The following is a 24,126-nucleotide window of genomic DNA, read 5'->3' as shown; positions in this document are numbered from 1 at the left end:
ATATGTAAAACTTTGTTTTGGCATGAGAGACTAATCCTGGCTTATTCATTTCTCCAGGAGAGTATGTGAAATCTAGCTTCTTCTGGGAAATGATACTCCTGATTTTCTACCCAAACATCAAAATTAGAAGACCTGTCTGATCACAGAACTCTTGAACTAAAAACTTATTTAAACATTGGGGAATATTTTCTTGTTCAGTTTTTGCACAAAAAGCAAAAAACAAAAAACAAAAAAAAAACCCGGTCATGAGCAACTGAACTAAGAGAACATGTTCTACTAGCCCTTAATCTGAAATTACTTTTTAAATCAAAAGCATGAGTAGTTTACAAGGCAATCTTAAACCATAATTTATGGCTGGTATTTAAAGAGGAAATATTTTTGAGGTAACAATTAGTGCTTTTTAATATTCTCTGCCAAAGGGAGATGATGTGATCAAATAAATTCCAGAGTATGTTACAAAGAAGTTTTATTATCATTTTTCCCAAAATAGTCATCACAGTATCACAGAATTCAAAGCAGTACAAAGGACATTAAGTTGTTTTAAATCTGGTAGCAAATAGAGTCTGAGAAAGACTGAAAAAGCACCTTTCTTGAAGAAAATCAGGCTTCATACTTTTGTTGTTGTAATAGCACGCAAGTCATTTTACTGAATTTTCCATAGGCACTAACTATACTGTTTCCAGATAGTCTAGAAACCTTTCTGTGGTCGCCCCCGTGGCCTTCCTAAACCATTTTCGATGTCCTTTTTCAACCGGAATTGCTTATATCTTTCAGCCATCAAAATGAGTTCTTCAGGAATCACCTATTAAAGTTAGATAAACCAACAATTAGCCATTATTACATTTTCAATTTCTATAAACTATAAAAAAATCATGAAAATATTCTATAAAACATTTTCTGTAATATATTTTTTATAAATACTGTATCTTCTAATAGATTAATAATCCTGTTTGCATTAAGTTAAATTAGGTTTTAGCATTTACTCCTAAGCATGCACATTGGAGAAGAGCCCTTCAGTAGTTGCAAAAACAGAAATCAATTTGATACCAGTCATCTTTTTTTAAAATTGCATTTTAAGAAAAGCATTTTGTTTTGTGGAGGTCTTTCTGGAGAATATGGAGTGTACTGAACTTAATGGCTATATCAGAAGACTTTTGAACTCAGAAATATAAATCTAAGTCCTTCTAACTTTTGAGCAATTTCCTCCTGTGATATTTTGTGGAGACAATTCAAGGCTACAGGGGTAGAAGAGGAAAATCTGATGGAAAAATTATCTTCTATTTGTGGAAACAATATATTTAAACCAGGAAATTCATGTTACTGTAAGTGTAAAGTATTATAATATAACACTGCAATTTGTAGTGAATATTAAAATATTTGGTAACGATCTATGATTAAGCTTTATACTGAAATTTGCAAAAAAGCCTATCACAATTTTAAACAATATAATACAAAAAATAAGCTCAAAACTATAACCTAGCACTTAAATAAATAAACAGCAAATTAACACACATTTTGCAGCAGCAACATATTTTAACCACAAACTATTCCATAATATAGCAAATATTTACATAAGAGTTTTAAGTTCAAATTTGGAAATATCCAACTAGATTTTTATTCAGCTAAGTGATAAAATCGCTTTGAGATTTTAATAATCTCAGGCGATTTTAAGTTACCATTTATTCTACATTCACAAATATAAAATCTGATAGGCCCTTTTTGTGGCTGCCCAAACCACATCTATTCAGAGTTATCAGAAATTGGTGCAGTCTCTTTTTTACCTTTTTAACAAGAAACATGGAAATTACAGTGTAAACTCTGAAATAGGCTTCTTTCAATTAAAAAGAAAATGATTCAAATTCTTTCGGAACTGACCTCCAACACCTCACCCACCCCATGTATACCATGGCCCCACACATCTTAATCCTTGTCCTTCCCTCCCCCAGTTGCTCATTCTGTTCTACACGATATTTAAATGATATTTTAAAAATCTTTCTCTGGGTGTTTTTGTACAATATTGTCAGGGATAATTATATGGGACCCATACACTTTCAGGCAACCTTCCTACATATCTGTAGCTGTTTCGTTAAGATATCAGGTAACATATATGTTGTTCTCAATTGTCTTTAATGACTTTTAATGTTCATTTTAAACATTTTGTTGTGTAATTAATTTTATCACCTAGCTTTTAATTTATGCTTCTTCCAAAGATATTTTATTTAAGTTACTTGAAATTACATGCTATAAGAGGCTATATGTATAATATAAACTAGTCAAAATAAAAATTTTAAAAATCAATGTAAATGTGTATTTAATGTTTTATATTACTTTAATCAAATAAGGGTAAAGGGAACAACAGGAAAAAAAAGTAGCAACATGCTTAGTTATAATGTTACCTGGTTTCCTCTTTTTAAAATGTCAATCAATTCGGATGCAATTCGCCAGTCACTCCTTGTGACAAGCGTTATAGCTTCTCCTTTGCGTCTATGTAACAGCAAACAAAATAAATAAATAAATAGCTCATATCTGGGTTTTCTTTAAAAGAAATTTTTGCTTAACACCAATCCAAACTTTCCCCCAAATAAAACGTGGTTTAATATTTCTGTAAGAGGCTCCCTTTTGTAGACCTATATTGATAATTTATTAAAATGTTCCATTTTTAAATTCACATTCTGTATAACAACTGATTGCTCCTTTCTGAATGATTGAAATTTCACCAGTGGTAAATATCAAACTTCTCCTCAAGTAGCAGTTAAACAGATTATGGCAGGAGGAAAATATACATGCTATCTTTATAATTTATCCTGTGCATAAAAAGAAAAACAGTGCCTTACAGCTAAAAAGGATGCATGTCTGCCAAACATCAAATGGATAGCTTCATTTTTAAATAGGACTATCAACATTCAAAATATGGGGAGTGGGTGGGGGAGAAACAAAATGGCATCTCTGCCGGAGTGGGTAATGAAGATGAACATTCTGGAGCAAATGGCATTTTGGAGACCTTTAATGATGGGACAATTATAGAACAGGTTGCCATTTAGAGCCTTGAAGCGCCAAGTAATTAGTGGGTAAAAATGGAGTTTACAAAAAAGCAATCCTTCTTCTGTTCCTTTCTGACATAGCCCAATCTATTTACAAAGGTAAAGGTAAAGGTTTCCCCTATTCAGTTGTGTCTGACTTTAGGGGACAGTGCCCATCTCTGTTTCTTAGCCAATGGAGCCAGCATTTTCCAAAGATATTTCCATGGTCATGTGATCAGCAGTTGCCTTTCCACTTCAGTGGTACCTATTTATTTACTTGCATTTGCATGCTTTCAAAGTGCTAGGTGGGCAAGAGCTGGGGCAAATAATGGGAGCTCACCCCATTGTGCAATGCTCAGATCTTGAACCCAGGCTGTCAGCTTTCCACATGACAAGTTCAGCATCTTTAACTGCTGAGCCATTGTGCCCCCTCTACTTACAACAGGTTCCTTAATTCTGAGAAAAACATCCTTGCAAAACTGACTGGCAGGAAAGTCCAATACCCAATATATATAAAAGTATACTAACATATGAATATATTTTCTTTCTCCTCTCATTTCCTTAAGAAACTCTTTGGAATAAATTATTTTTAAAAGGAAAAAAAGAAATCTGTTCAGCTGATGAATTCCTGTTCGGGAGAGACTACTGCATTTCCCTGTACTCTAATGCATCTGATATAAGACACAAGAATATACTGAAGAAAACACTCATATTTTCTACTTGGTAACATGGAAACAAGTTTAAAATTTGGCTTACCCAGCTCGTCCAGTACGGCCCACTCTATGAACATATTCTTCAATGTTACGAGGGAAATCAAAATTAAAGACATGCGTAATGTCATGTACATCAAGTCCACGTGAAGCCAGATCTGTCGCTATCAATACACGAACTTTGCCTAGAACAAGCAAAATAAAAACTGGTAATTTTTCACAATACATCTGAAGGAAGTGTTACTTATCTGTAGTTTTTCCAGCAGTTGGTACTTATAGAAATCTATTCCCACTTGGATTGTTCCAGACCCTAGTATTTTTATGGGAAAACTCATCTTGTCTCTTATATACACAGTTTGAGGGACAGACCTCGCCAATTCTCTCAATTGTCAATCCCAAGTGGATCAAATTTGAAATAAATTATAATCAAAGTCCAGATGGCCACGTTGAATGAATTCACAGACAAACATTAAAAGAACCAGTTACAAGTAAGTAACAGTGGAATAAGATAGAAGAGGGATGGAGAAAGAGAAGGAGAGGGAGGCAGGACAGTCTATGTGTCTTGATTACTCACAACTTGCATTCCCCCAGGGAGATTGCTTGCCCTTTCCTTTCTCAGCTCGGAACTCAGGGAAATTCTCCCAACAAAATGAAAAAAGTACAAATTGATTTAAAAAGACGCAATTTGGTTAATGTAGAATGTGACTGTCTAATATCCATAGTATGAAAGCAATGCTCCACTGAAGTAGCAGCATTTGGGGGGGGGGGGGGACAACGACGACCGGAAAATAAGTATGACAAATGAAAAACAGAGACTTTTTTGGGGAGGGGAAAAACCATTTGTGCTTTAAGAACATTTTGTAAAACTCACTTGAGTGAAGAGAACAGAGTCTATTAGCACATCTTACTAACATGCTAGCAGGGCTGGCCTTACCATGAGACAAACCTAGGTTTTTCAGATTTCATACTGCATCCTTAACAGGGCTTGCCTACAAATATTATTTAGGTTCTAATAATGGTTAAAATAACTGTTCTTTGGAAAGATTCATACTAATTGATGAGTGAGATACAGTGGCTGATCAGAATTAAATACTTGGCTAGAGATTCACTCATTGCAGATGGTCTGATATCTGAATTGGCCAGTATGGGGCAAACATTTTGTATAAAATCTTTTTTGTAGAGATGTATGCTATCAGGGAAACCCACTATCATGAGATGTGTCTTATTTCTTAAAAGGTGTCTCAAATCTGTGTTATTGATTGTATTTAAATTAGATCTGGCCTAGAAATAAAAATGCATGGCCCTGTCCCCATCAATAGCATTTAATATGAAAAGATCAGTCCTGCTTAGTATACAATTTATTTCACAAGTTGTTTAACATTACATGGAGTCCCAGCATTTGTGTAATTTTAACATCATAGTTTTTAACTTGGATTTTACTATTAATTCTCTAGTTGCTCAAACCCTGTAATAAAGATCTGAATTTGAGTTAATGTGTTTTGCTTATTACATAACATTATGTTAAATTAATTAATTATGATCACCTTTTTTGAAATCGTCCAAAGCTTGTTCACGATCACACTGTTCTCTGTTGCCATGTAAAGACTGAACAGGAATTCCCCGAAGTCCAAAATCACTTGAAATGTCATCAGCCCTTTTGAAAAAAATTAAAAGCAAAGCTAATACACAGAGAAAGGGTTTTAATCCAATTAATGTATCATTTACAGAACAATTAGAATAAACATTCTTGAATCAGGTGCCACACATGCCAGATGATTTATTTTGTTTCCTAAATATTCATACTCTAATACTAAATTTTACTTTTTATTAATTTATTCAAACAATTCCTTTTTAAAAAAAATCACAAGATGGATATCCTGGAGATAATTTTAGGGGGTGGTATCACTAAACAATCAGAGGTTGAAAAATATAGAAGATGTTTGGCAGAACTGAAATATAATTCATACCACAAATGTCAGAGAATAAAATGCTACTCCTAGAAGAAATCCACATTGACAAATTTATTAGAATATTAGAGTTATATTCAGTAACTTAATGTGAATTAACTAATTAAATTAATTAACTAAATAATTCAGTAATTATTTAGTAACAGTATAATGGAGATAATGATGTATTAAAAAACCTTCCGGTGGCACCATAGGTGTTGAAGGACGTTCCTTTGGAAATGCTGGCCTCGTGATTGCGTTTAAGCTGCTAGAACAGTGTAAATCAGCTGTCAAGAGGCTTGAAAACTCTCCCTCGGGAAAAGAGGGGGAGGAGAACAGTCGGGCAAGGGTAGAGCTCCCCGTAGACCCCCAGGAGCAATTCTGGGGCTCAAAGGGTGAGAGCCCCCCGGCAGCCCGACAAGGCTCCGCATCTTGAGACGCTTCTGCTGCAGCAGAAACAAAACGCCACGACCACCCCTGCAATCAATATTTTAATCTACAATGGAATAAGAAGCAGGCAGAGCAAAGGCAGGAGCGATTATAATTGCAAGTATAAAACTTTAACTCTGATGCAGTATCACTTCTTTCTGTGAAGATTGAGGAGAACAAAGGGTAATAAAGATGGCGTCTGCAAGTCAAAGGGTGTGATCAAAGCGAACTTAAAATGAAAGTATTTGTTAATTGTTTAACATCGTTAAAAGACTCAAGAGCTCAAGATTAAAGAAAACAGTTTTGGTTTACTAATGAGCTATAAGTTTTAACAAGTTTGGGGACTAAGTGGACTTTTTGAATTCAATAATTTGGCTGTTGGCAAGTGTGATTTGAATATTCGGAAATGCCTTCAAAACAAATTAAAATAAGTGCCTCTAGTGCTGGAAGTCAACCAGCCCAGCCACCAAAATTGCAGTCTTTATTATCTTTAGCGGATACACAAACAGTGACATTTGAAGCTCTCCAAGATGCGTTAAAGGCACAAACCTTCTTTCTGCAAGAAAAAATTACATCTGCCCTTAAAGATGTGTTTGATGAAATGTCTGAAATTAAAGACTTAATTCGAACCCGCAATCAACAAATAAAAGACGATACAGTGGATGCGTTTAAGGGTATGTTTGCTTTTGTAACATCATTGGACGACACGGTGGAAGAAATTACTCAGTCTAATGTGAATTTGGAGAATAAAGTTGATGAGATTCAAATCAAGATTGAAAAGTCAGAGGCAGAGATTACAATGATACAATACAGAGTGATGGAATTTGCTTTGAGAATAAGAGGCTTTCGCTCAGTTAACCAAGAAAATTTGAAAGAAACCTTTGCAGAAGCTTTCGCTCAGTTAACTGGTGAACCAAAAGCAGAATATGATTGGCAGATTGAAAAAAATTATCGTGTTAATTCATGGATTGCCAGACAGAGACAACTACCAAGAGATATTGTAATCTACTTTGTCACCAGGAAAACAAGGAATGGAATATTACAAGCGACTTACGGAAGCAAACTACAGGTGGCAGGACAGGAGGTGGCAGTACTGAAGGAAATTCCTTTTAAAATATTGAGATCCAGAAAGGATTATGCATTCCTAGTTGATAAACTTAAAGATCGCCAGATACAGTATAGATGGGAGGCCCCAGCCGGATTGGTGGTGAATTATTTAGAAGAAAGATATCGTCTTAACTCAGTTTGGAAGGCAAAATATTTTTACAGTAATGTACTAAAGGCTGGATTCCCACCATCTCCAGGATAAATCCAAAAGAAGAATCAGAAAAATAACAAGATGTGAGATAGTAAAAAAGGTTATCCACTTAGGACTCTATATTACAATTTTAAATGGGAGATTACATAAGTATAATTATGACCATTATGGCACAAAATATAGATAGAGATGGATAAATGGGAGAACTTACAATAGTTTTTGCTGGAAAAAATAATAGTAGCAAAATGAAAGTCTTGTTTGAGTTTTTATTTTTTCTTTAAATGATACCAAGATTTTAAAATATGGGAAAAGATTTGGGTAAGAAATGAAAAACTTACCCAAGATTAAAACTTGATAGAGTTTTTATAAGATGTTTTATAGATGGCTTTTAGATCTTAAAAAGTTAGCTTGTGTGTATCCCAATTTATAATTTAAATGTTGGAAATGTGATTGTGTTGATGCTATATATTATTATGTTTGGTGGATTTGCAAAGAAGCATTTTGGATAAAAATATGGTGGATTACTTAAAATATTCTTAAAAAGAGGATAAAGTTCACTCTAGTTGTTTTTGCTAGGTATAATTACAGATTGTACAATTAGAGATTAATTTGATTCTGAATTTGATAATGGCAACAAGTCTGCTGGAAGAATTGCTTACTATTCAAGATTGGACGTTAAAAGTAGTTAATTTAGCAGAGATGACTAAAATTTCAGCATATTGGAAACACTATTCAGAGGAGAAATACAAGTTGGAATGGAGAAGATGGATTGACTATATTCAAAATAAACATTGGACTAGGGAATTTAAATTTGTTTATGTATGAATAAGGAATGTTATAGTTTATCCAAACTTAGCTTAATATAAGGGGAGTTAAAGAACAATAATAATAATAATAATAATAATAATAATAATAATAATAATAATTTTATTTGTTAGCCGCAACCCTCTCCCGAAGGACTCGGGGCGGCGTACAATCAAAACAAATAAAATACAGATAAAGACAAACATACATAAGAACAAAGACATATGCATGTGCATGGAGAGGGAGGTAAGATGTTATAGTTAGTTAGCTTATGTTAGTGTATGATTGTTAAATGTTTATACCCTGTATTTTGCTCTGGGAAGCTGGTGGGAGGGTTGGAGGGAGGGTAGGGGAAGGGGAAATACCTGTAAATTCTATTAAAACTTTTCAATTAAAAAAAACTTTTTTGTAGCATACTAGCTGACTAATAACAATATCCTAATTATGTCCCACTATGTTCAATGTTTAATGAGCATATCGTACTGTTAAATATTTTTAAATTAAGATTATGGTTTAAATATTTATATTTGGAAACAATTTTACAATTTTTTTCTAACTAAATTGTTTTTGACTGTTAAGAAAAAGTTCATTCCCAAATGTCAGTTCTACTATTATTAGTATTGTAAAGAGAAAGGGTGAAAAAAAGTTTGAAGTGGTAAAAACCACTTGCTATCTTTAAAGAACATAAATTTAACTTAGCTAAGTATACAGCACATGATTTACTATAGAAAGTTTTAATCTTAATGTCAGGTAAATATTCAAATAAGTAGTGATGAAAAATGGTATTTCTGGGGGAAAACTGGTAGGTGAACTACTAGAGCAAATAATACTGGACTAGACAGAATGATTGTTATAATTTAAGCTCATTGTGTTAAGCTTTTCTACATACGTAAGTTTCTTTCCCACAAAAATGATGGCCTTCTCATCAGACTTCATAGTATCAACGAAATGATGTGTGAAATCTCTTTTTTCTTCTTCTGGAATAACAATAATCTTCTGCTCTACTGTATTGACTGCCTGTAAAACAAAGTTTGTTACAAGGAAATATGACTGAAAAGTAATGGCTTGTGGCATTTAGTGTCAAGGCTTCTTATACCGTAAGAAATGTAACTACTCAGATGTGAAAACTAAGTAGAACATTTAAAAGACTTCTGAATAATATGCATGCTGCTAAGAAATGACAGGACATTGCTGAAGAACTATTCCAAAAAATTATTTTATATATATTTCATTTTGATAGTATAGTAGTTAAATTACTCAACAACTTAAACTTGTCAGCAATTGACAAGTGAAATGACATTATTGCATGCACTCAAACTTCAATAAAATGAGAAAACAAAATTATGAAACTTAAAGGAAAGTTTAGAGTCAGAAAAGTTATCTAATTTGAAACTTTTTCACTATGAAAATTTCCTTTTAGTATATTCTTCTTTAAGTGGGATATTAGTATGCTATTTTGGGTTATTCTCACTTTCTCAGTCATTTTTCACATATGCATAGTAAGATCAGACATTTTGGTATATATTAATTATGGATATGTACAATATTAATGCTCAGCACAACTCACCGCTAAATCTAGAGTTCCAACGTATACAATCATTGGATCTTTCAGGTATGATTTTGCAAGACGGCGGACACCATTTGGCCATGTAGCACTGGTGGAATTAAAATAAAATGTTTTTTAAAAATTTAAGATTATTATTTCTCCTATTCTAATCATCTTGCTATTTCTATAAAAAAAACTTATCAACCCAGCTGCATTTAAAACTTGCCTTAAAAAAAACCCCAAGGATTTCATTGCTATTTGTTTAACTTTTTTGTTTCATGTCATGGCATCTAGCATCCTTCCATCTCATAAACTTTTTCTTCCATGCATTCATTCTTTGCATTTATAAAAAAAAATCTGATTTAATTTCCAATATTTCTTTCAAAGAGATTAAAATGGTTCATTTCTGAGATGAGTTAATTTGTCACTTCCTCAGTAATATGTTATTTCCTTTGTAATAAGACCCTCTTTCACTATGGAAGGAGAATGGTGGTATCATATTTCTGTGTCTGTTTTTCTCAATTAATTGATGTATCCATTATCAGTTGTCCAGAGACATTAAGTTTACTATGTAATTTTGGGCAATACATAACACTCAGTATTGAATTGTAGAGTTGAAATGCAAATGGGCTCAGGCAATTCAAAAGCTAATCTATGTTAGCACGAATGAGACCATTATTTTATTAATTAATTAATTTTTTCACATTTCTGTATTGCCCATCTTCCTCAAAGAGGGCTTTAGATGATATATAATAAAATGTTAAATTATAAAATAGCGTAAATAAAAGTTTTTTTAAAAAATTAAAAAAAATTAAGAAGAGACAAGGCAAAGGGAGGGATTTCAGGGACTAACCAACCTCATTCATGGCTGCATGCTTCTCTAGGCTCCCATACAAGGCCACACAGAGCCATCCATGTCTTACTTCCTTTTTGGAAGCCAGGAGAATAAGCCTGTCTGTCTTACTTCCAGGGGAAGAATATTCCAAAGGCAACGGCAGAGAAGGGTCTTTTTAACTAGACTCACAAGTTGGAATCCTTTCACCAAGGGGGTATGCAACATACTTTCCCTGTCTGATATACCTTCAGAGGGGTTGGGGTCAGAAGGAAGCACTTGCTACTGACAATTCAGTAATAACAACTATAGAGAGAAGTGTTTAAAACAAATATGCAGACAATATGCTGACTGACTTGCCTAATGTGAAGATAGTGGATATGAGAGCCCCTCTTTGAGGCAGATGGGTGGTTCAAAAATGTGAAAAATAAATAACAAACAAATAAAAAATGGTCTAATAGATATTACTGTAATAAAAGATATTACTGTAATCAATGGATAGTTAGAACTGCAGAAACAACGATTGCTACCAGCCTGCCTTCCATTGAGGATCTGTACACTGCATGAACCAGAAAGGGGGCTGAGAAAATAACAACAGACCCTCACATCCTGGACATAAACTGTTTCAATTCTCCCCTCTGTGTGCCGCTATTGGGCATTGCATGCAAAAACAATTAGACACAAAGATCGTTTTTTTCTCCCTGCGCCATTATTTTACTGAATACCTAATTCACACAGCACTGTCTTAGGCTTAAAGATATTTACCCCCTGTAGTAGGGCTGTATTGATATTATCCTTCTCCTATTGCTATCTATGATTTATCACTTGTTGTATCTCATGATCAATGACTGTAACTATAATCTATGATATATGACCTATTGCTTGCTGTTTATATGTACATTGTGACCTTATGAATCCGAGACAAATTTATTGTGTGTACGATCAAACTTGGCCAATAAAGAATTCTATTCTCTAGGTAAGGAAACAACCACATGGTGTCAAATATTCTTTTTAGATGTGACAAAGGCTCTGTGTTTCCAATTTAAAATAAAAATAACAATTTAAAATGAAAGGGCCACAAAGATATATACAAATTTTTATTTGCAGTGTGATATAAAAAAAATTATCTATTTTCTGCATAGCACATATTTAGGCAATAATATCCATTAAAACAAGTATATTACAGTACCTGGTCATAACTGTTTGTCTATCAGGACGTACATCTAATAAAATCTTCATTATTTGAGGCTCAAAACCCATATCCAACATTCGGTCTGCTTCATCCAATACCTATGAAAATATGGATAATTACTGTTGATTTCAATGTACACGATGAACTGACATTTGATATAACAATCTAAAAATTACTAATTGTAGACTGTATTTCTATATTTATTTTAGTGCATATATTATCTGAGTTAGTTGCACATGCTCTTTGTTGTAGGGTTCTTTTATTATTCTTTGACTCTGCTATCACCCAGTAATGCCTTGTTGGTATTTGTAAAATTCTTAAACTCTGGGTAGAATATGGGGATGTTAGAGGATAGAATAGACATTTGTATAACAGGGCCAAAGGAATACACTGACTTTTTTAAATAATTAAAAATATTTTAATAAATGAATTATATTCCATCAATACTACACTACGTCAGCCCTTAAGTCATTCCTAGCCCTGTTTCCCTGTTAGGAGCAGGTATTCTCTAGCTTGGACTCTGTGCCTCTTTTTAAATCCCTCCCTCCAGTTTTCTCCTGCTGTTGGAATATAACCTGGGAGAAAGCACTCAGTGCTGTCATATTTTAAAATAGTTTATCACTCAAACATCACACAGGGCTGAATTCAATTTTTCTAATTGTCACTAGGCTAGCATCTACTGGAGGAACAGATTCTTTATTGCCACATTACATCTCATCCTCACTTTAAAAAACCTGGAGGGCCCTTTACATAATATCAAAGAATGCTTGTTATTTTCATAGGTAATATTGTTACCAGCTTTCAGCTTTAGTATGTAACTATATATCTGCTAAAAATTCAACTAACTCATTACATAGTTAAGTGATGCAGTTATAAAGCATGTTATCATGTGACCATGTCAATTTACAACGGCAGTCCCAATTGGAATGGTTAGGCGAATCCTGCACGGTAGCCATGACCAACTGTCACATGACCGCCACTTGAGCAACATTTCATGTCAGAAGCACCTTGTTCAGACAGGTTTGTTAGGACGGCTTCACTTCTTGTACCACATCTGACAATCCAATTTAATAACCATTATTAACTAAATATATAAGTTAGTCTGAAGAGGAGTGTGTGTTTTTTAAAATTAGGAGACTGACTACAGAAATTTCCAGGAGTTTATCAAATTTTGTTCATGTTGGATTGTGGTTTGAAAGGGCTGGGTACGAATCTGGTCTTAGACAAGTATTATCTAATTACTTTTGCCCTAAAAGTTTGTTAGCGGTCTTGCTCTGCTTTACTGGACTACACTGTATCTGCTCTTTTGGTCTTTGAGCAAGTGAATAATTTATTTTTATATTATTACATTAACATTCAAAAGCAGTAGGTACATTTGATGAAGGTTTTATTCAGCAGACTTTCCTACTTTGTGTTTCAAGCGGCACAAAACATTTGTTATTCAGTGCTTTCTTCCATTTTTTTTTAAATTTCTCAGAACATTTTCAACACAACAGATTGTTACAGAGAATACAAACTCTGCAAGTTTCGTTCACATCGGATATATAAGAAGCTTATGTAACTCTTGTGCAATAGTACTTCAGCAGCTTTCAGCCCCTTATATCTGTCACTTGGCAACGAATGAAGGACCTCCCCAAATTTTGTAATAGTAAAATGTTTGGTTGTCCTGAAGAGACAGTAGTAAAACCTAACATGTTACCTAGGAAGAGGCCTTAAGGATTGCATTCATAGCTGGAGGCTTCAGTCTGGCTGGAAAATAAATCTGATCTGGAGAAGATCCATTTCAAGAAATGCTAACAAAAGTAACCATCGAGGCCAAAATCTGCCCTTACTATTTTTCCTCAGAAGGGATACACCACGGGGGTTTTGTTGTTCTTGCTTGGGAGTGGGTTTCCCCCACTTCTTTCTTGTGCTTTCTTCTTCCCTATAGGATTGTTGCTGGATTATGGCCTGTTTATATTAGAATTACTTCTTTTTTCACATATCATAATATGGAAAGCAGGGGAAACTTACATATTTATCTGTTTTTTTTAATTAAATCTTGCAATCTGCAATTTGTAGCTTATTATTTTTTATATAAGGCAAAATAATGGGAGTTGAAAACATGTCATGATAGCATTTTTATGAATTGCACCATGACACATTTTATGAATTCTACTTGTGTCCACAAACCAAAAAGATTGCAGTTGAGGCATGTTGTATAAATGTCACACAAATGTATGTATGTATATGTCTATCTGTCTAATATCTGGAAGACCTACCAGCAGAATAGACTTACAAGCAAAAAGGCATTAGCTACAGTTAAGATTTAAAATCGAACCTGGGTTGATCATCAGGACCAGAGATTTTACTCTTCCGATAATTAATAGCAATATATGCCACAAAATAAACATAAGATAGCTTTAAATGACTATGTTATCTGTTTGTACCACTGGTAACACAGATCTCAGTGTATGGTTTTATAGTCAAAACCGCATCTTCACAAAACAATTTCCAAAGATAATAGAAAATTAAGGGCATATGGGACAAAAAAAAATCAGACCAGAAAAATGAAGACAAAATGGTACTGCAAACTCTGGAAGAAGCATAGCTAAACTGGTAAAAACACTGAGCAGATGACAATGTTTTGTTTCCAGTCTGCGTTTACTATTTAATTTAATTTTACTTCTGTTTATAACCAAAGTTGCACTCACCCACACATAAAAAGAAGGAAACAGTAGCCAAAGTGGTTTGGGCTGGTAGGGAGAACAGCTTTAGGAAAAATGCACAGGAATTCATTTTCAGCTCAGTAAATAAGTGTAAACTGAACATGCCCATGGTTATGTAATGTTTATCCCGCTATTTAAAAGGAAACTGGAAGAGAACATAGTAACAAATAGACTTAGAAGATGTTCCAGCCAGTTATCAATATATGAATACTTTAACATTCCCACCTTATACATAATGGTGACCACTTACCAAATATGTTATGCTTTTCAGATTTATGAAACTGTTCATTTGCAGGTCATTCAATCTGCCAGGAGTAGCAATAACAATGTCTACGCCTTTGGTAACCGTATTAATTTGTCCTTTTCGGTCTCCACCACCGTATATGCAAATGCTAGGAAGAATGTTGATTCAGCATTTAGAACTGAACTGATATGCTATTATGTATTTTAATATTTTACAGTCTTCACAAATTTTATAAAGACTTTCATAATGTTTTACTTTCCTAAATAGCAGCAAAGGGAACATTTGAACCCCAAAATATCCCTTATCTGAAAAACGTGTTTACATTTTATCACTAAATGGAGTGTTGCTTTTTCCAATGTATTGCTGATTTAATTAAAATAGGTGCTTCTTTAAGTTAGATCTAAGAATACATTACACATAAGAAAGGTATATAGGGTGATGGAAAAGAAATACAAGGTCTGTTCTTGATTGTCTATTCTGTTTTTCCTAATATTTTTGAATATACTGCCAATAGTTGCTAGATGTTGGTTAGTTATAATCATTCTGCATATCAAAATAAGCTTAATATAACTTTAGAATACAACTTAATCTTTTAGCCAAATTACGCTAGAGGTTCAGAAAAAACACACCTAATACCTGCCAAATAAGAGGATGTGGATTAGTACCTTTTAATTCCTTTATAAGAATATTTTAAGCACTCTGCTTCAACTTGAAGGGCCAGTTCTCGAGTTGGAATGAGAACCAGCATCCCTGGTCCATTGCGTTTTTCTCTAGAACTGAAAAAAATACAACTTCTTTAGACAATCAATCTGAGGAACTCCTCAGAAAAGAGAGTTAGTGACAATGGATGGATGACACCTAAGAATTTCAGTCAGTCCCTTTAATTCAGATTACAATAAAGCCATACTCCAAAACACAACTGTAGAAAGAAATAAGTAAAAAAAGCATACAGAATTTATAAGCTAATTATATTTTTGGATCATGGAGTCAGTGACTCATTCTCAATCCATGGTAGGCAGAGCTACTTTATCTGACTTATCAACAGTAATTTATTACAAGGGTGTCAAACCCAAAGCGCAGGCCCCGGGTCTGACTTTACAATATAATAAAAGTTTTATCTCATCTTGTTCTTACATCGGTTGTGAATCCAAATGAATGAATCCAGGCATTAAATAAGCTAGTGTCTTTCCAGTACCCGTCTGTGCTATTCCAATGAGATCAAATCCTTGAAGTATGATTGGCCAAGCCTGTGACTAAAACAAAAACTTATGTGAATTTGCTGAAATGTCAACAGAAATGGTTTCATACTAATTAGATAATAAAACTGAAATACCTGAATTGGAGTAGGCTTCTCAAAACCAACTTTTTTTATATTTGCCATAATGTCGGGATGATGTTTAAAAGCATCTTCAAATTTACAAACAGGATTAGGAATACGACGTTTTTCACCATCTTTCAGATCATCACACGAAATACTATTGTTTTCTTTTCTTAAATAAAAAACCAAAGTCAAAGAAACAATGTTTTACATCAATTTTTGATGAGTGCTATCATATGTTTATGACAGATTAGGAAATTTTATGCACATTGCACAAATTTATTCTAGACAATTATATAAAGTTTAATTATATAAAGATTTATAATCAAAATCAATGAGAAAGGATGAATTAAATACTGCATACTTTAGTCTTTTAAAGTAAGATGTAATTCTATACATTCCTTTAAAATGTTCTGAAATCAACAGTTGGTGAGGACAGAACAAAATGTCTGAATCCTTCTACCCTGAAATGTTCTGCTAATCAGTGCAAATTCAACTTCTATGTGCAGATGCTTAAAGTATTTGTTTTTAAAAAGAATTCTAATAAAAATATGCATAATGAAAACATTGTTTATTCTTATAATAGATTGCTCAGTGTTATACTTACTATTAGAAAAGTTAGTCATTAAATCTATAATAACTCTTTATGTGTAATTTAAGAGGCTCTATTTTTGTCAGAGCCATCTGCAAATGGTTCTCCAAGACTGAACTTTTCATCTTAACTTTGCTTACAGTTTATATTTACGTATATAACAAATAACATATGATACTGATTATGTAATAACATACCAATAAAAAATAATCTGGTAGTCTGCTCTGTGAGAGAATAATGATTCAAACACACTCATTAACACAAAAAACTGTTCCCCTCTGCCCATTTAATCCAAAGGCAGAAATATGAAAATTTCAAAGGTTTTTTTTTCATTTACTATAAAAATCTGTGAAAATCTAAAAAGTTTCTTAACAAATGAGAAAAGTTTCTAATTGGAAGTTAGAATTTGTAGTGCTCCTGAAAACTCATTCAGCAATTAAGAACATATTCAGCTAAAGTCAAGGTAATTATAAAATGGCATTTTCCTAAATGTAGGAGAGCTAAAGAACATAATTAAAGAATCTCAGTAGATAAGGATCTGTCAACCTGAAAATACCAAGTTTTTAAAAAAAATGATGGGTCACCAAGATGCAAACAATTGAGATACAAGGTTAATTATATAAAAATAAGACTTTTTTATTTTAAAAAATCTTCCCTTTAGCATGGCGCAAGAGCAGCCTCTAGTGGCCTTTATGGATAAATTCATATGTGAGCTTTTCTTACTGAGAATATACGTAGTTTGGAAATCAAATCTACAAATTATAGGAGCTTCTGTTATTGTTCAGTATCAAGGTCTAGTCTAGTTATAGTTATGTTTCTTAGATGAAAACAAATTGAAACAATATTTTTGTAGCTTTTATGAAAAGCAACTTGTTTGGTGTACCCTAGAGTGGTCCAAGGATACCCGGGTGGGGGATGTCTCCCAAAACCCTCTCAGGGACCCCAAATCAAAATTATTTGCCAGCCTACATTAAAAATATTACAATATTAAAATTCCATCAGACAATTGTTAGAAGCAACAGTGGCAGTGAATATGTAAATTTTAATTTGGTAAATGTAGAATAAATATAACTTTTGCAAATAAATGGTTTGGTCGGAATATAGTGGTATTACTAGATCTCCTAATTTGGTTTTCCAGTCTAAAATACCAGAACCTGAATAGTATGTTTTAATATTTGTGATTAAGATACTTGGACATTCAGTTATCTCTGATAATTAACATACTTTCCTTTTTAAGATGAATCATTAAATTATGGCTTTACTGATATAGTGATATTTGAACCCACTTTTAAAAAGGTAGGAATACCTTAGTTGTCTTCAACTAAAAAAAACTATTATTCCTACTAGTAAAACTTCTCAGCCTAAAATATATTTAAAATACTTCTGTTATGATGATTCACTCATTTCTGATGAACAAATGGAAATCTTTTTTGCCCAAAATATTTCTTCCAAATATCTTGGATCTCCCTTTGATTAGTTTCCATCCGTTGCTTCTTATGCACACCCACAACCACACTGCATACTAGCACACTATCCTTCCAGAAACTTTTAAATCACCAGAGAATCTTTGGAGAAATTATTGATTTTTGCTTCTTAGATATCTAGGCCTTACGATTACATAATATGAATGTATAAATATGCTTTTGTATTAACTATATTACTAGGTACTATTATTAGTAAACTTTAATAATTAGTCTAATTAGCTACCCTAATCAGAATCATAACATACAAATTTGATAAATGGCTACAGTTTTTAGGTTATATAGTACACATGCCAATACTTTGCCAAAAAGTAGTCAACAGATGCAAACTATTTATTATACCGCATATATCTATCTTTGGAAATATAGAAATGGCCCATTTTGGTTTCATGATAATTATGCATCAATATCTTTGAAGTGTTAACTAAATATTTAGTAGACAACTCCAGATCCAAATATCTAAAAGACTTCAGTTAAATATAAAGTATAAATTTCTTTATCCTAATTCTTACCGCCACTTATCAACTTCTTCTCGTGACATAAGAGCGATATTTGGGGCTTCTTTGTAAAAACACTTTTCAAGTGGAGGCAAATCTGTTAAACATAATAGAAAAGTTACAAGCGCTTCCATTTTTCACATTGTAATTTACAGTGTTTTAAAAATAAATTCTATTCATTGACTTAAATCTAGCAACTGAAGTGGGGTTATTTATAGAGAAAATATTGTTTTAATATGGCTTGCAAAAAATTAATATAATAAATATGTGGAAGTTTAATTTTATATGTCTGCGTGTGTGTGTTTTAAAAACATAAAAACTTAGGAGATTCATTACTAGTTCTATTTCTCTGCCCATTTTGCAGCTGTAGTCTATATTCACTTTTATCTGATCATTCCCTAGACACTATCTCTTTTGTCTCCATGGTCATTTCCACATAACATTACAGTTATACCAAAAGAGAAGCATACGTATGGCTCACGTACATAACATCCATATTAATTTACAGATTATACCCAACTCTACCTCTTCTTCTCATCCAATGCAGGTGAGGTGTTGGTACTGATAGTCCGAGGTTACCATGGACCTTCTTTGGAGTACTTACAACATTATTCTAAGATTCCAATGGCCACCCCCCTCCCATGGTCTTGTGACTGCATTTATAGATGTTTTCTAGCATCCCATGGTTACATTTACCTTTTTGATAAAAAAAATAACATTTACCTCTGGTTTTCAGCAAACCAGCCCATAAGAAAAAAAAAGTTGATTAATGACCATTGTAAAAAAAATTATAAAATCAGATTGATCGCAAAGCTTACAACCATAATGGGCAGGCTAATAATGGACATTTCAAGCACTTGGCAACTGCCTCACACATTTATGACTGGTTATATTGTTCCACAGACTTGTGACAATTTACCCATTTGGAAGAATGGATTCAGTTAACAACTATGTAATTCTCTTAACAACTCATTTACAAACATCATAACAAGTCCAGTCATATGTTGTCTTCATTTATAACCAAAATTCTTGTCCCAACTGTGGTCATAAGTTGAGAAGTACCTGTGTGCCAATATTTCACCATCTAGACGAGTGATGGCTAATCTTTTTGCCATCTCGTGCCAAAAGTGGGGGGAGCGCAGGGGGGTCATATGCAGGGATGCCCACAGCCATAATTCTATACGTGTGACCCCCGTGTGCATGCCCCCCCATGTACATGTGACCCACCACCCTTCCTCTGCTTTTGGTGCACAATGGACCTGCTTTTCACCTTTTCCAGGCTTCAGAAGCTTTCTAGGAGCCTGGGGAGGGCGAAAGTGGCCTCCCCTCCCCCCTGAGACCTTCCAGAGCTTTCCCTGAAGCCTCGGGAGGGAGAAAAACGGCCCAATGCACAAACCAGAAGTCTGTTCTCAAACCTCTGGTTTGCATGTTGGGTTGTTTTTTGTTGTCCAGAGGCTTCAGAGAAGTCTTCAGGGAAGCCTCCGGAGGGTGAAAAATGGCCAAAAATGAAGGGCGAAGTTAGCTGGCACACACTCCTCGCGTACCCTAACAAATGTGCCATAGGTTTGCCATTACGGATCTAGGCTTACTGCTGGTCTGTTTCTATTGGGTATCAAAGGGCTGTTTTTTACTTTAAAACCTTGAAATGCTTAAGAGATAGGTTAGAAGAGAAGGAGTGACTTCTGTACATTTATCCAAATCTTAAAACAAATTACTTTTGATAAAATAATTTACCTTGAAGGCTACTATCATTCATTAAAAAAAAAACCTTATTACACTTACCTATCCACTTCATGGCTTCATATTTAGCTTTGTTTTCTCGAAGGGAGGCCCAGTTAATTGTTGGTCTTGGATTACTGACTTCAGAAGTTATAATCACAGATTGACCGCATGATGTATTTCCAATATTACAGGAATCTGTTAAAATAAAATCAGGCTCCAGTTATCAAGAGTTTCCTATCAGATTGCCAGGCAATTTAAATGAGGATAAATCTAACCCTAGAATCACATAGAAATTACACCTCAAGGTCACCTGAGGACCTTTATCGATTAAGGTTTTTTTTTGAATATTGAACAGTCCTAAGAAGGGTGGAAATTTTATATCCACTATTATATACGTTTTGCAAGCTTTCAATGTATTACTACTTATCAAAAAAGTAGCCAAATATTTTTTTCACTATTAAATCAATAAATTAAATTTTCTGAGATGCTACATATAAACACGCACACCACATTTTAGAGTCTTACCTTTATTACCTCTTTCTCCTGTATTGTTTTGACTATACTTTTCAATAAGATTATCAATCAGCATTTTAGCTTTGGTTTGTTTATCTTTTCCACCAAATATCTTTACTTCAGCCTCATAATTTCCTTTCATAACCTAAACACAAGGTATTTAGATTAGGAATTAAAACTTAGAAATGAAGCAATCGATATACTGTAATTGTAGTGATTTAAAATAAATATGACTTAAAATATTTACAAATACTTGTTAAAATATTTACACACATATAAGAATCATTTAACAGTAAACTATTTAAAATGTATACGCTTAGTTCTCTCCTCTATGACAGGATATTAGGATTGACCATAAAGTAAGTTACTGTGGAGTTACTTGAAACATTTTTACCTCAAAGAAACTGTCACATGTAAGAATTAGGACATCTTACCTGTATTTTGCAACCTGATGATTCTTCAAGCTCCTTAATTTTAGTTCCACCTCGACCTGTTGTAAAATAGATTCATATGCAAAACAACTTAAGTCAAGTCTTTTAACATACTTCTGCTATCGACAACATTGCAACTTTTTAAAATCAAGAGTAGAACTAATGTCTGCAATTCAATTAAAAAACCCAATAAACTTCAACTAAAAATTCTCAAAAGTTATACTTTTTCACAATCATTTTTCCTTGTTCTCCAATGTCAAGTGATATTTTAGTGATAAATAATTATAGAAGTAAAACAATCCTTTTCCTATATTCCCTCTTTTCCTTATCCCACTCATTCTTGAAGACTCAGGGTGACTACATCTATGTGCAAAGTAGTATCAAACAATTTAAACTACCTGAAATAACCTCAGTATGCTTTACAAAATTATGTTCTACTTGAGATGGATTTTCCCTAAATCCATTAGAATTCCTGCTAAAAACATTGATAGTTAACAAAAAAACCTACTTCACACACAACAAAATGCTACTTTTTAAAATAGCTACTCAAATTTATAAAATTATAGCAGCAGTAATATGCCAACTTATATAAAAATGGCTAAATGAATTTCCTATGACATTCATGTTATTCTTGATATGAAACAGTCAGATAATTTGAGCTCACCGACAACTATCAGAAATTTTATCTGTAATTGAATGTATAAGCACTAGAACGGATAAGCTTTGTGATGAATCAGGTTTGCTTTTTAAAAAAATAAAGGCAACTGTTACACAGGTGTGTTCTCAGGTACAGCTTATGATCACCTACTCCCTCATAGGCCTGGAAAATTGCCACACTCAAGCCACTTTCAACTCAACATTGAGGCACAAAAGATTCTTTAAAATACATGGACATTTAAAATGAATTTGGCAGCAGGCTACAGGAAAGGTGGTCTCCATTTATCTAGGAATCAGAAGACTCAGCATCAGTTCATCTGACAATCTGGCATGGGGAGTAGAGTGGTTTTTATACCCTTTTGGACCTGAGATGGAGATGCCTGGTGGGCTTATCTGATAAGATTAGATTCTATATTCTAATTGTCCCTATCTGGTTTTCTGGATGGTGATCAGGGTCAAGGCTAGCCTTGGGGAAAGGTGGGGAATGTAAATTCGGTGTGGCTTTGTGTTTACTGACTTAATCCTTAATCCTATCAATGCAGCCTGCCTCAGTCTTCTAATTGGGGGTTACTAGAGGCCATTCTGGCTGGGATGCAGAGATTGCTTTAGCTTCTATGGATGGTTTTTCTCTGGGGGCATGAAACTATCTTATGATTCTTCCTACAATGTATTGCAAAATGTAGCATCCATCTTCCAACAAATACACACTTCACCTAGTCCTACTAGTTATGTCTCCAGAAGTTAATTCTGGAGACATAAAATCCATTTGGTAGTAATTATTCTACAGCACTTATAATCTTCCTTAACCTTTTTATCAACTAAATCACAAGCAATTTTAGGAGATAAATCTTTGTAAGCCGTGTAAAGCTTTGTAAGTAGAAAAGTTTGAGTCACATACAACTAAGGGAGGCTTCTTAAATTTAGCGGCCTCCAGGTGTTTTTAAAAATTCAGGTCCCCATATCCCCGATTGCACTTCAGAAAAATTGAAAGGCAAATTCTAGCAAAGACTAAGTTAGGAAAAGCTGCTTAAGAAGCCACCCAAATCCAACTTTTCACCCACAACTTGCTGCAACCGGCGTTCATTCGTTTTAGAGAGGGTTACATATTCAGCCCAGGTATATCATACTGAGATGGTTTGCTTGGCTTCGATTCAGGGCATTGCCCAGCCTGATCCGTGATTCCAAATAGAAAATAAACAAACAAATCATGGCTATGTCCGACACGTTAATTCGATTTTACCTAGGAACTTACTTACTCAATAGATTTTAAACCTAACAGATTTAGCTGCTACCAGTCTTGTTTAGAAACCTGTCTCTACGTATTCCTTAAGTGACTTTACTCAGTTACTCTTCCCCTCAGCCCAACGCACCTCACAGGGTTGTAGTTGTGGGGGGGAAAAGACGACAGGAGAATTAGGTCTATTCGCCGCCTTATGTATTGAAAAGGCGGCAAACCACAATAACAACGGACTTACCTATGACGGTGCCGACGAGAGCATTATCCAGGGGGAAGCACAACGGAGGAGATCCCGGTCTATGCCTTCCTCCTCCTCTTCCTCCTCTTGCCCGATACTCCAAGGTGCCAGACGGGCGAGCAGACGCCGGCCGCGAACCCCATCTGTTCCCGCCGCGTCTCTCCTCTTTCTCGTTCCCCACCGGCCGGGTACCCAAAGCCTGCGAAGATCCCGCCGTCCCCAAGGAATACCATTCGGTCGGTGGAAGCTTAGCGTGCGAAGCGCGGGGCTGCTCCTCTTCGCCGTCGGTGTCCCAGTCAGACATGGCGGGGAAATGACTTGAGCGACGAGAAGCCGAAGCCTGACTTGCCGCCGGTTAACTTTGCACGCGAGGCAATTTAGCGCTCGCTGCCGGCGGCGGCTCTGATTGGCTGGCGCGTCAGTGGGTGGGCGGGGGGATTGGCCGAAGCGCTCCGGCCTTTGAGGCGATAGCTCCAAATTGCTGAATGGATGCCCTCCCCCCCCAGGTAGCTTTAGAGGCGGGGACGGAGTGTCATGGTAGAGGGGTGGAAAGTCGGGTTTTCGCCGAAGTTATCGTAAAACAGCAAATAATCCTGTGAATGCTACGTGCACCTCGCTTCGAATCAAGTTTGAATTCCAGAATAAATCCCACGTGGAGGATTGGGGACACATGAATTTCTTTTCTGGTTTCGGCTTCTTCACTGGTCTTAAGCCTAAAAGCGAACAATTCGCTTTTAGGCTTAAGACTAAC

The 24,126-nt window shown here is 34.6% G+C and overlaps 1 protein-coding gene across 1 annotated transcript; it reads right to left on the bottom strand.

Annotated features, from left to right (window-relative positions):
- Window positions 1-465: 465 nt before the first annotated feature.
- On the bottom strand, window positions 466-23,799 carry DDX43 (DEAD-box helicase 43). Its single transcript, XM_081944460.1, has 16 exons — window positions 23,376-23,799; window positions 21,247-21,302; window positions 20,825-20,957; window positions 20,360-20,494; window positions 18,593-18,674; window positions 16,023-16,179; window positions 15,824-15,942; window positions 15,355-15,465; window positions 14,696-14,837; window positions 11,735-11,835; window positions 9,735-9,822; window positions 9,057-9,184; window positions 5,275-5,384; window positions 3,777-3,915; window positions 2,397-2,484; window positions 466-802 (listed from the first exon to the last, which is right to left on the bottom strand). Exons 1-16 carry the CDS (start codon window positions 23,677-23,679, stop codon window positions 689-691), a joined length of 2,007 nt encoding a protein of 668 aa, XP_081800586.1. The 5' UTR covers window positions 23,680-23,799; the 3' UTR covers window positions 466-688.
- Window positions 23,800-24,126: the final 327 nt, after the last annotated feature.

This window comes from Natrix helvetica (genome assembly GCF_964273705.1).
Source record: "Natrix helvetica genome assembly, chromosome: 2".
NCBI lineage: Eukaryota > Metazoa > Chordata > Lepidosauria > Squamata > Natricidae > Natrix > Natrix helvetica.
Note: the sequence above shows the minus strand (reverse complement) of the source record. Positions and strands in the feature narration are given on the sequence as shown.